This window comes from Scomber japonicus, chromosome 24 (genome assembly GCF_027409825.1).
Source record: "Scomber japonicus isolate fScoJap1 chromosome 24, fScoJap1.pri, whole genome shotgun sequence".
Classification (NCBI taxonomy): domain Eukaryota; kingdom Metazoa; phylum Chordata; class Actinopteri; order Scombriformes; family Scombridae; genus Scomber; species Scomber japonicus.
The window spans coordinates 9,848,964-9,862,674 of record NC_070601.1 but is presented as its reverse complement, the minus strand read 5'-3'; the positions used below and the strand labels follow the sequence as shown (position 1 = coordinate 9,862,674).

The following is a 13,711-nucleotide window of genomic DNA, read 5'->3' as shown; positions in this document are numbered from 1 at the left end:
TTAATAAACATGATTGGACCTCATTCCTTTAAATTTTCTTTTTCAATATAGTTTTCATTTATAGTTTACATACTTTCATTTGCAGTATTCAGGCATCTGTATATTTATTTCAAGGTGTAGAAATAGTAACAAGATAAAGTAATCACATGTCATTTAGTGGTATAACCATCCAAAAACATAATTATCTTTTCTCAAAGTATGAGCAGAGGTACTATCTTGGAAAATATCCAGTAAGCCTGTCATTGTGCACCTGATGGTCTTCAATTAACCATTAGTTAATCAGTCTGGCACAAATGGTCAAAGTATGGAATTACACTAGTGCATCCTCTTCTAATACATCCTAAATCTATTGTCCCAGCTCTCCCTTCCTCTCTTGCAAGCTTAATTTAAACTGATCTTAACCTAAATTCAATTTCAGGGAGCATTAAGATTTTAAAAAGTGAAATGCAAATGCCCTCTAAATAAGGAAATATTAGAAGATGATAGTAGATGAGCACAGGTTTAATGTTTTATTAGCAGCTGGCTAAACATGACTAAAAAATATTATGATCACCATACCAAGAGCTTTTTAAACATTTATAATCATTCTGTCTCATTTTATCAGTGGCTGCATGTCTCATTTTGCAGCAAAACTCATTCCTCCTCCTCCTCCATCAACCAGGCTCCTTTTTATTTTTCCTGCCCTCCCCTTTCTCTCATCCTCTCATAAACATCCTTCCACCTCCTCACTCATGGGCCTCCTTCCATCCGCTCTTGTCTCTTTTGTCTCTCAGAGCCTTCAGCTGATGGAGCGCTGGGTCCCACACTGGGCCTCAAGAAGTCCAGCTCCCTGGAGAGCCTCCAGACAGCTGTGTCGGAGGCCATGCAGAACCAGGTGCCCTTCCACCGGCCTCGGCCGCACATGGTCCGGGGGCGGGGATGCAACCAGAGTTTCAGGTTTGCGATTGACAAGTCCTACGATGGACCTTCTGAAGATGGTAAGACTAATCATTTTAGCATTTTTATATCAGGCTCAGAGACTTCAGACTTTTAGAAGAGATGTCAAATTGTGAATTGGCAACCTGCCAACTAGAAAAAAACAAAACTCTTAAGAAAAGTTCCTTTTTGTCTGCCACTGTTGCTCTAATATAGGATTCACTCATTGACAACGTATTCATTTTAAACTAGACTCTACATTGCCAATGCACATCCCCTTAGGCTTTATAACACACTGGCACTCACGAAGAGCCCGAGGCCTGCCAAGGGACAGTGCTTAGCCTAAGTACCTTAATGAAATGCTACACAATTTTATCCACTCAGCAATTTAGGAAGAACAACTTTATGTCTTACAGCAGCATATTTTTAAAGCTCTACCCTGTGAACCCACAGCCATGTAATGTTGAGAGTGTGTGATTTCTGAGGAAATTACATCCTTCATGTTAACTGAAATGATTGAATTTTGATTAATGATGTTTGAGTGTGGAAAAACTACTCATCTACTGCTCTGTTAGATGATAAAGTCATACTTTCAACACATTTGGAGTGGAATTATAGTATAAACAGTTCAAAGCAACATGATTTTCTGCAATTAACAGCTCTCTTGGTACTTTCAATTAAACATTACACCAAAAATTAGACTAATTTTAACTACTAAAATCTGATGTGGGTAAGTGGATGAGACTGCTGGTAGAATGCATCCAGGTGTAGAGACTCTGACCAGCCCCTGCACTGGGAGGCTGCCTAATAGAAGACTAAATATCCAGCTGAACAGGTGTCTCAACAGCACAGTGGAACATACATGCATACTAAATCAAATGATAAATGCAAAGCATGCAGCTGCGTTTTGAGTATGCATCTGTGTCCTCTGCTGCTTCACCCTCCTCAGACGACGACCTGTCAGAGCAGAGCTCCGGTCACGAAACACCGGCCAGCAGCTCGTCTCGCCAAGGCCTGGACGCAGATGACGAAAAGAAGAAGAAGAAAACCAAAGGGAAGAAGAAAGACAAGAAGAGCAAAGGAAAGAAGAAAACAGAGGATACTGCAGATGATATGGAGAAGAAGACCAAAAAAAAAGGATTTGGCCTCTTAAGGTAAGAAGAAGATGCTTTTTTTTTTGCAGTTTGTAGGAGTTGGGTTGAAACTTTCAGACACTGATGAGACTTTTTGTGATTGATTCTCTAAACTGCAAAGGTCACCTGATCAAGAAGAGAAATGAGCTAAAACAGAGCAGGTAATGGGGCTTGTGTTTCATCACTACTACTTATTTTGCAGCAACAACAACAGTGATTGATTTTGCTTTTTGCTACTCAGAGGAAAATTGGTACTTATTTTACTTTTCCATCTCGGTTTGGCGGATATTTTCAGGATCAGGTCGGATCAGCTGGTTTTAGATCACACTTACAACCTCATAAAGACTTTTGAAGCAGTGAAGGAAACGAAACATCAGTTGCATTCAGTTGAAAAGAAGAGGATTTAGGTTTAATGTAGACATGGATGGAAAACAGCAGCTCCCTGCCCTACTTTCACTTGGTTAAGTTTCAACAAATTACCCAGTGAGCACGCCAGGATTATGGGATATTGGGTTATTAGATATGAACACAACCTTCCCAGTAATGGAGGGTATCCATTATCTCCGACCGAACCAGATTGTCACCCCTTTATCAACATGTCCCCATCGTGATTGTGGCGGTCCAATCCTCCAACAGCAACGCTTATCTATTGGCAGTGACACGGTGTGGTCAGTGTATCACCACACTTCCAACACTGAAGATTCAATTAGGCTGCGGCGAGAGATAGCGCAGGCTGAGCGTCGGGCCTACAGATGGCAGATAAGAATCCAATCGGCCACAGTGTCAAGGGCAGTAATGGAAGAGATGTTCACACGGTTAGGGCGGCAGTGGAGAGAAGGGCAAGATGAAGGACACACACACACACACAGCACTGGAGTTACACTGAGTAACACATGTGAGCAGGGCTGCAGGTGAGAGTAGATTGACCTAATATCAAGTTCACATGTTGTAGTGTTGCGTTATTTTGTCAGCTGAGATCTTTAATGGTTCTATGTACTAAACATGTCAAGCCTTTATAGCATTATTCAGGCATGCATTAATATTTCCTTTTATTTCTAACAAGACTCTAAAATTAAGTGGATTTTTTTTGTGCATTACATATAGGCTATATACAGGGTAACCACATAGTGAACTTCAAAGTTTAAAAATGTCATCCTGGGTTAACTTGACTCTCACTGATGATCATGTTAGATGACAGTAAAGCTTGAGTCTTAAAGGTTACATTTAAGACCTAATAGACAGGCTGTCGTAGAAGCTTTGTGTGTGGCCACTGGACTGCAGGTGTAGAATTTATCACTTTTTTGGAAAGGTGAATTGATGAAAAATGATCAGTAACAGTATTTTTGACTGTTGAATGAAATGAAAAATGTCCATAGAGCCAAAACAAGCTCCCTCCAGCCAAATGAGATGAAGAAGTATTGAATCCTGGCACATCTTCTACCACACACCCACCTTCTTGCCTCTCTCATTTGTAAACTCAGCCTTTTGAATTGACCACAATAGTCAGAAACACTCACAACCAGCCCATTGTTCATCTAAGCAGTGTATGTAACTCAACAATAGAGCCAGCTTTGTAAAAAAAAATCTTCCACATAGTAGCACCACACACTTGTCTCTCTCTCTCTCTCTCTCTCTCTCTCTCTCTCTCTCTCTCTCTCTCTCTCTCTCTCTCTCTCTCTCTCTCTCCCTCTCTCCCTCTCTCCCTCTCCCTCTCTCTCCCTCCCTCTCTGGCCTTTATCTGGTCGACTTGATTGTTATTGAACTTGAAATATGACTTAATTTGCTGGAGTATTGCGCGGTTCAATCTAATTGCCGCTCTCAAATGTTATTTTACTCCAATGGTAGCATTAGGAAAAGGGCAAATTATAAACATGTGACCTCAATTTACCTCTGCAATGAAAGTGTGCGCAACAGCAGCTAGCACAACAAATGTTGGAAGTGGGCCCTGTCCTTTCAGCGGCCATAAATATTTAGTTTAGCTGCGCCAGTATTTGCAGAACAAGTTGTTTTTGGCGGCAGTTTGTTGCAAACAGCTGGGTATAAGGTGACCTCTGGCAATCATATATTTGTTGTGGGAACATTTGTTTCATTTTTTTTTTTGCTAAATCCATAAGTGCTCCTCTTTATATGAACAACCTTATTTCATAGCTCTACAAATATCTTATCTCAGCACAAGTGGTCTGGTTTTAAAGAGTGTTCCACTTTTAATGAAAGTGTTCAATCAAAAAATGAGCTCAAACTCGGGCAGCACTAGCAGGGTTTTTATGGTACTTCAAAGAGTCAAAGTTCTTGGCACCCACGCCGTGCTATTTACTCTGACTGACACTCGCCTTATAAAGCTGTCCTTACAGATTACTCTAACTGGCCTACAATCAGAGTGCTCTAATTTATGGTCATTTACAACTTCAGGTCATAATTCAGATGTGAAAATGGCCATTTGAACATCTGCAGTTCTACAGAAGGTTGTGTGATATAAATGAAAGCTGAAGAACAGGTACTAAATGGATCTTGCGGGGAGGTTGTTTCCTTAATTGTGTACAACCTTAATTGGAGGGAATGTTATATGTAGAAATTAAGACACTCAGCATGCTAACTTTTGACCCACCAGCTTGTTACTGCTGGAGTTCGCTGCTCCGCTCTGCTGTCATTAGTCTCTGATTGATAGCATAGAAAGTTCACAGTATACCTCACGTTCCTCTCACAAAGGCAGTTATTTAATCATCAAACCAAAAAATGCTTGCAGCTGCTGCCTTCTTTGAAGATGAACTCTAGTGTGCATGCAGTAGGCTCACAGTTGAGTTTCACCTTTTTCTTTCTGCAAACGTCACCTTATTAATATTTAGAAAATCAATTTTTGACATGTGTGACACAAAGCTTGTCCTAAGAGGTAGATATTTTTCCCCTTTTTAGCGGGCCTACTCTATATCAGATGTCCTATTGTACATACTGTAGATCTATGCACCTTGATTGTCAAGGGCTTTAATGCTTGTGATGGGAGACATTAGATTTTTTTTAATTGCTGTGCTTAATTGATGTTGGTTTAATAATTTAAATCATTTTCCCACAAGTATTTTTATGTCAACACTGTATGGTAGAAATTTTGAACGTATTTTAAAGGGAGTGAGAAAAATGAAGCTAGTCAGTGTTTGGGGTCTATTTTAGAAATGTACTTATCAAAGCCAGAAGACATAAGAACTGTATAGCTAATATGCACACTTCAATATTTGTTTATTTATCACGAATCACATCGTCACAATGTTGACCATTGTTATCACACATTAGCTTTTCCTCATGTCGTGCAGGAGGGCATAGATGTGGCTTCTCCTCTTTTTTATCACCTGGCTCTCAAAGCCCTGTTCGCATCTTGTCTGCCTGATTGCTAAATAAGCCAAGACAAATGGCAGTACCCTTCAGACCTTCCTCAGTAGAGGTTGACTGCTTGTCTTGTTTGTATTCAGCAGACAGCAGTGAAGTCTTTGCCTGGAACGTAGCCTCGGGGGCCGCGCCACTGACAGACCGCAGAAAGACTAACACTGGGACTCGGGCTGCGCTGCTTTCTTTCTCTCAACACTGCTGCCACATCCGCATACTCCTGTAGAACAAAGAGGTTAACCTGGTCAGGGGATTCAAATGTCTTCATCAAACAAAAGATATTTAGATTGAACCATTTGATTTTAATACAACCTTTGCCAAAAATATTATTTTATCCAAAAAGTAAAGGCTAGAGTTCCCTCTGCTTAATACCACAAAGTGATGTTTTTACAAGTCTCTCAGCCATGAGAGGTTGATCATGGCATTCATTCATGTGTGTACAGCTTATGCCTGAGCTCATACTCAGTGTTGTTTTTGTGCAAGGATTAGACTATTACAGTTTGATCCAAGATGACTTAATCAGTAGGTCAGGGTTTGAAGGATATAGCTTGTGACTAACATCCTCTTATTGTGTCATCAAGTGAGAGTCGCTCTCAAGTGACATTTTGCATGGTGATGCTGTGTGTATTTTTGCGTTGTTTGCTCCGTTTACACATGCACGTAGCTCCATCTGTCACCAATCCCTAGGTGTGTCATTGCTCAACTGCCCCACAAGCCCCGCTGGGCACTGACACATCCCGTGTTCCCGTCCCGTCAGTCATTCAGTCAGTCAGGATCAATGTTCAGCTGTCACTATCAGCGCACGTCCCACTGTGACAGCGCACCAACACCCCTCCACCAATTTAAAGGACATGAAAGCCGGCGTCTTGATCCGCTGTTTACAAATCCACATACAACATGATATATCCTCTCCCCCACTTCACTGTTTGCAGCACTGAAGAAATCCGACAGGGAAGCAAGCCAATTAGCGCCGTCCGTTCCGCTCTTATCCTATCGCAGAGCAGCAGGATGTGCAAGGTTGAAAGGTAGTCACTGGTGGGCTGCACTTTTCAGAACCAAAGCCTTGTTGTCAAACCGAAGGGGCCCACTGCAAGATGATTTCTGATGGATTACTGCTGTTATTGTGCACTCCGCCTCCTCATTCCCTTTCCTTGAGTGCTTCCTTTTTTTAGCTTTGTGATGAGCCCTCTCTCCTCAGTTTGTCCTGAAATGTCTTTATTTCCTCTCTTCCCTCCCTCCATCATATGCCCTTTTTCTTTGCCTCCTTCTTAACTTTTTTTCAGCTGTCTCTCATGTAATGTCTCCATTCAGTCCTCTGCACTGACTGTTTCTTTCCCAATTCATCTCTCTCTGTCCTTGAATGAACTATTGATTTAACCAGGCTACATTAGACAAAATGAGTTCTCACGTCCCGCATGGATTCACACAAGTTCATGATTTTCTACAATTAAGTGTGCTAATATGAGCTGTGTGAGATCCCTGAGACCTCCTGCCAATTAAACAGTGTGGGAAGCTCATGACATGATGTTCCTTAAACCTAGAAGTTTCTATCTTTTCTTTCTCTGTACAGCCACATTGGCCATCACTGCTGATGATACAGTAATACCTCTGTGTATTCCAAACAAACAAGTAAAACAAATTATTTCTTGTGCGCCAGAGAATTTATCTGGGAATGAGGTTGATAATGTGTGTTTAGGTTGGCAAATGTAAAAGATTTCATTAAAAAAGGCTTTGGCATTAATCGCTTTTTTTGTCAGCCATATGTAGTGATGAAACAGTCCATGACAGTGTAGCACACAGAAAGGAAAGGAGGGGACGAAGGATGGATTCAGACAACTATACGAAGCGGTCCTGGCTGTCAGCAGCATTGGTAGGCATACCGAAAAAATCCCTCTGACATGTTTATGTGGGTGTCTTTGCTCTGACTCTAAGCTGTGAAGGGGGTAAATTGGAGCTGCATTACCTAACCCCATCATTGGTTAATGCACTTCAGGTGGATTTCTTTGATCCACCATCTGGCATTTAAGGGCTGTTAGCGGTGCTGATGTGGAGTGGAGTTTTCAAGAGAGTATTTATTAATGTTAGTATTCTCTTTTGTAAAAAATGCATAAGGCCATACATTTTGCACACAGGACAAAGCTATCTCTTGCGAATCAGCATACCAGCTCTCTCACTTCATTGCTACTCATCTCTATTTCTTCCCCTAAATGATTTATGCAAAACTACAAATCACTTTCTTTGCAACACTTGACACGTATGCAACAGACAGGCATGATTTACTAATCAGGGCTGCCTTACATACATGTTTCCAGAGAATGTAAAGCCTTGTAGAGTATATTCCTTCACTTGCTAGCTTCTTTTTTTAAGTATGTTAGCCAAAGGTTGTGTGATTGAAATGGAGACAACAATCATGCAAAGTGTCACCTATCACTTGCAATTAAAGCAGCCTAGAATTGGTTATTTGTGTGTGCAGGTATGTAAAGATATATGTTAAATATGCAGTCTGTAGCAGTTTTACTTTGTGTTTCGCTTTTTTATTAAAGTCAGTCTCTGTTATTTGAAGTCATTATGAATGTTCAGCTTGTCTACCATTACAATTCCTAATGCACTAAACCCCTCAACCCTAAAAATACCATAACATTGAAATACTGTTAACAGCAAGCACTGAATCACCCTTCATAGAGGAAAAAGTAGTCTTAAAATGACAGTCATTTCTTTTTTTTTTCTTTTCATAATTCAGATTTGTGCACAATTTGCTCCCACCGTCCTAAATATAAAAAAGCTGCCAAGTGTGCTCGCCGTCGTTGAAAATGAGCTTTCGCACAACGGAAGCGGCTCCCTGTACTCCACTATTGAGGCACAATTCTAATTTACAACTTTGCCATGGAAGCAAACAGACATGGGCGCTATCACCGTCAGCAGCCGCCGGAAAAACAAATTAACTTTTTTTTCTCTCTATTTCTACCCTACATTCATTGCAATGGGCAGCTATTCCTGAAATGATGTGCGGGTTTATTGGTGTTGATGTGAGCTGTCAGTCAAATATCAGAGGAATGGGGAATTGACAGTGGAGATGATGAGGAAATCCTCATACATATATATCAGCTGATAAAGGGGCAGTCACAACAAGCCTCCCCCTTTTCCTTCCCCAACCCTTCCTCCCCTCTAAATTTCTGTCGCTCTCACTCACTACATCTCTCATGCTTTCCCCTTGAAATTCCCCCTTCTCTTCTCACACGAAAGTCTTTTATGTTTCTTGTCTTTCATGCTCTGGCTACACCTGCCTCCCTTCCTTTTCTTCAACGGGACCATTTGGCTCAGAGCTCTGCCTTATTTACAGCTCTGGTGGTGAGCAGGGAGGGGAGGGGTTGAGGCAGGGATGCCTTACTCACTCCTCTGCAGTTTGACCGTGAAGTAGCTCCACTGGAGCAGTTGAAGAATTAATTACTTTATTCATAGACTTCTAAAGAACTTGTTTACCTCGCGCTTCCAGAGTTTTCCAGCAAGTACCGGGGGCCACAAGGTCTATATTCTTTAATTATAAGCTATCTTGTCTAGCTTCTCTCAGTTTTTTTCTTTTGCTTAACATCCAATGCTGATTATGTTATGTAAGGAGCAATCTTCAGAAAGCTAATCACATGCTAATGCTCTCTTGAGTTTTGCCAGCAATCATTTCACCAGAGCAGCTGTCACATTTTTCAGGCGACACAGATCTCATTTCGAAAATAAACTTTTTTTTTTCATTTTTATTTCCTCTGGTAACTTTGGTTACTCATCCAGGGGGGGAATACGATACCCACATTTGTACAGTGAATTATTGCCCACAAGGGTAATTATCAAATAAGACAGTGAGCCGAGACTTCCATTTGCGTTGATCAGTTCCATGATCCATCAGTCCCTATCGAGTTATGAAATTTGAATTGACCCTGAGGGACGGATGCTTTGAAGTGCAGACACATTTGTATTGGCCAGACAGCTCAACGGCATTTCAGCAGCCGACTGCCCATCATTCATCAGCCAATTAAAGGTATTCATACGGCCACAGGAAACAGTCATGACCAATTAGCATTTGATCTTACCTACTGTACTCATGCAAACACATACTCTCAAAGCATAGGGCGCCAGGAAGCAATTACACCTCCGATGGCGGTTATGTCCTATCCAGTCATCTTCATGCCATATGTGATGGATGGCCTTCCTCTGTCATTTGAGGTCCGCTAATGACACACACATGCGAGAGGACACTTCGATCCCTCACTCAACTTGTTCCTTTCTTCACCCCCTCACGCATCTCCCACTAAAACACACACAGAGCGTGACCCCTGCCTTCCAGATGGACAAGGTTAAGTGTTTCTTGTAGGAGGATGTGCAGAGGGCCGGAGGAGCCAAGAGTCTAACCTTTCCCAGTCAGCCAATGGCTCTCATCTGGAGCCATGGTGACCTAGCCTTTTCCCCCAACCTCCAGCTGGGAAAATGGAATTTGAAAAAAAAAGCATCACAGAACTCACTGTGACTTTTAGGCAGTAAATAAACCAAACTCACAGGATCTACTATACTACTACTTAAATAACTATGCATATATGCACATTTATTCTTTACTCAATAATATGCACTGAGCAATTAAGGAAAAACAGACCTAATAATAATTAGGCTTTTAGATTTTTTGAACAGGGATAGTTTTCCTCTTCATCCTTGTGGTTTTTAGCCATGCAGATAGTTTTTGGTTTTATTTGTTCATATTTTGAGATATGTGCCTTTGAGATTTCTGCCTCCACCACAAGAAAATAGAGGTGAATAGAGTTTTGTTTGTGCAAAAAAGTTACATCTAAAAATGCCTTTAAATACATTTTCTACAGGTAAATTAGTTTCTCCATGGTGCCACAAGGGTTGAGTGACAGTGGGGTTAGGTTTGTTTGTTTGGGTTGTATTTTTCTTTTGTAATTTAAGTGAACTAACCCTTTAAATAGAAGATGTTTTTGTCCAACCAAATGGCTTCCAACAGTGTTTATTACAAATGTCATCTATATAAAATCGTAGGGGCTGTGTATAATACTTAAATGTATTCGTTTATAGGACAGTGATCGCAGGTGTCATCATATTTTCCATTCCGTTACTCATGTTTTTTGTTTGTTTTTTACAGACAGGACTGTATATTTATATATATATATATATATATATATACACATACAGAGACAACATATACATTACCTTCCAAAATGGCAGAGTGTGAGTGTGAGAACGAGGCGCGTAGCTTGGTGGTCTCGTTAAATATTAATGGCCTCTCTGACAGAAATGAGAAGGGGAAAAGAAAAGACAAGACAAATTGCCGGGGGCGACGGATTTTGTGTGGAATTACAAAAAATATGCCACATATCAGGATGCGAACAATTAAAGGGAAGCCCATATTTCACCAGGAGGCCCCCGGACGGCCCAGCTGATCACACACTCCGACTGGCGACAAAACCTCTCCTCCCCTCTTCATTTTTCTTCTCCCTTTTTTTTGCTCTATCACTCTTTACTTAGCTATTTTGTTTACATTTTCTCCCCCTTTTCCTGACTTTCTCTTTCATTATGCTTCCGTGTTGTGATTTATCACTTTCATCCCTTAATCTGTCTTCCTGCCTTTCACTTCCTCTAAAACAGCAGCTGCCGATGGCAGCATAGCGCAACTGTTTTAAGAGCAGCAAAGAAGAAGTGTGTCGGAGCTAACGGAGCTAGCCAGTAAATAGAATCCTATTTCTAATAAATAACGTGGTATCGGATCGATACCTGGACTCCAGTACTCGCCGATTCCAATGCCAGCATTTTTGGCAGTATCGGAGGCATTTCCGATACTGGTATCGGAATCGGAACAACTCTACTTCCTGCCTTTCTTTTTCTTCTCCTGTGTTCCCTTTTTCCTCTTACTCCTTCTCCTCCTCCCTTTCATCTCACCCTTTCTCTTTCCTTCTTCTCCCTGCCTCTTTCTCAACCCATTTTTTCCTTCCTTTCCCCGTGTCCTTCCCTTTCTATCCTTTCCTGGCATCTCCTCCCCCTCCCTTTTTCCTCTCTTCCCTCAATCTCTCTATCTTGTCTGACTGATGCATCAGTCCTCGAGGGACTGACCAGGCGTTGATTAAGACAAGCTTTTCTTATCTGCTTTCTGCTCCCCTGAGAACAACCTGCTGTGCATTCATACCTGTCTGTCTGCCTCCATTTTATTCTCCTCCAGGTGTTAAATTAAAGTCATTTAAGAAAGAATGATTACACCTCTTTTTGCCGTTATATATTTACAGCAGGATTGTAGGTGCTAGACAAGTAGTTAAGCTAGTAATAAAAAAATTGACTTTTCAATATTCTCCTCCTTCCTCTCGTGCTCTTTGCTATGAAATTGAGTTAACATAGTTTCAAGAATTAGATATCAAAATAAGTACTAACGGCTGAATCCTCCACTTGCATTCCCCCCCTTACATTATTAATACACTCTAACTGGAGCTGTTTTAATTAATGATTAGCCTCCGATGGATCTTTCCTAACTGCAGTTTTATCTGTCAGACTCTTTTTAGTGGTATCGTTGCTAATATCAACCATTAATGGAAGCTGATTTGGGGCGAAATTGCTGGTATGTGGCGCAGGGCATATGGAGAGGAAGTCGGATAAATGGATTTAATTATGCCCGGTGGGGGAAAACTCAGGACCTGCTGGTTGTTTTCATTATTGAGCGGAGGTTGGATTTATTCCTCAAAGAGGCCAGGATTGGCTGGTGGTGCCGTCAGTCACAAGCGGGATTTCAGTGGCCTGATGTGACCTTGTTGTTTAGTGAGAGTCCACTTTGTAGCCTGATACTCATTTCCACCAGGAAACCACACCAATTTTAAAGAGCGCTTGTTGTCTATTTTTTGCCGTGAATGTTATTCAGTCTATTTCGGGCCTGGAATATTTTCCGAGTAGTCTCACCGCGAAGCACCGTGTTGCCAGAACAGGAGAAGGAGCCACCATGTTACATCACAATCCTCCATAGTGTTAATCTCTTCTTCTGTGTGTCTCTCATTTCTCTTTCAGTCTGCCCCTCGGTTTGTTTCTCTTTCACTCTCCCTTTATCTGTCTCTCTTTCTCTTTACTGTGAACTCCACTGAGATATGTGTGCTCCTCTCCAAATACATACAGAGCAATCTAATTACTGCGATAACATTTCTGCTTGGCTGATTAACTGTTCTCCCTGCGCCTCTGAACGCAGCAGCATTGCTTCTATATATTCCTAAGCTTCTTATTCCTCCCCAGCTGAGCTGCACTTTCACAGGAGCTTTGGCTCACCCATCCATCTCACTTTTTTTCCTTGCTTTCCCCCTCTCTTGTCTGGCTATTTCTTTTCCGTAGCTTCTCTCGTGTATTCTCCAAGGCGGATAGCCCACTCTCACTTTTTCTGGCTCGCTCGTTTAATTTCTTCCTCACTCATTCTTTTTCTGCCTTTCTCTTGCTGTCCTTTCTTTCACCCGCTCTGCTTCTTTTCACCTCTCTCTTACTCTCTGGCTCATTCTCCAAGGCAAATGGGATATTTGGCCAGTTTTCTCGCTTGCTTTCAGCTATTTGTCACCACCTTCTTCTTTAGAACATAGTAACCCCATTGCAAAAAATCTTTAACAGTGATATTGGTTTATACCAAAAGGCTTGTCCAGTCATGTTTTCATCAACTAAGTAATATTTCAAAAATATCTTCTCCTCACACTTTGACTGTCACAACTCCTTCTTCTTTTGTCTTTCTCCAGAAATCAATTGACTGGCTACAGACTGAACATAATATAGCATGCTTGTAAGGCACATAATGTTGTTCACCAACACATATGTCACTGTCCAACACCTGAACATCTTGGATTTTGCAGCATAAAAGCGACAGTCGAGATTACGGTAGTGTTAATGTTATCACAACAGACAAAGTGTTGGTCTGCTGTTGACCTTAGTTCACATACTGATATCCCTTCTGACTGTTACTATATGTAGCTTCTTCTTCATGTTGCGGATGAATTGTGTTTATGGATGTACTTAAGTTAAAAGGAGCACTCCAACATGACCACATTGATTTTAAAATATCGCTGGTTACTTTTAAGGCACTTCATGGCCTCACTCTGTATGTCTCTGCCCTTGTAGTGCCATATGAGCTTCTCTGTAGCCTGATATTTGTGTCAAGAGTCTCAGGGGACAAAGTCTTTGAAATCTTGCACCCTGAGGATCTGACTTGACCTGCCTAAGAAAGTAGAGTTTGCAGAATCATTATATATACTGTAAGTTTTCCATTTGTGTTTGTGGTTGTTCGT

General features: G+C 41.3%; 1 protein-coding gene across 1 annotated transcript in view; it reads left to right on the top strand.

Moving 5' to 3' along the window:
* pard3ba (par-3 family cell polarity regulator beta a) overlaps positions 1–13,711 on the top strand; it is a 153,524-nt gene that overhangs the window by 94,102 nt on the left and 45,711 nt on the right. Inside the window, exons 18-19 of the mRNA XM_053314634.1 lie at positions 774–977; positions 1,865–2,069. Coding sequence (XP_053170609.1) covers positions 774–977; positions 1,865–2,069 — 409 coding nt within the window. The remainder of the gene's footprint in view (positions 1–773; positions 978–1,864; positions 2,070–13,711) is intronic.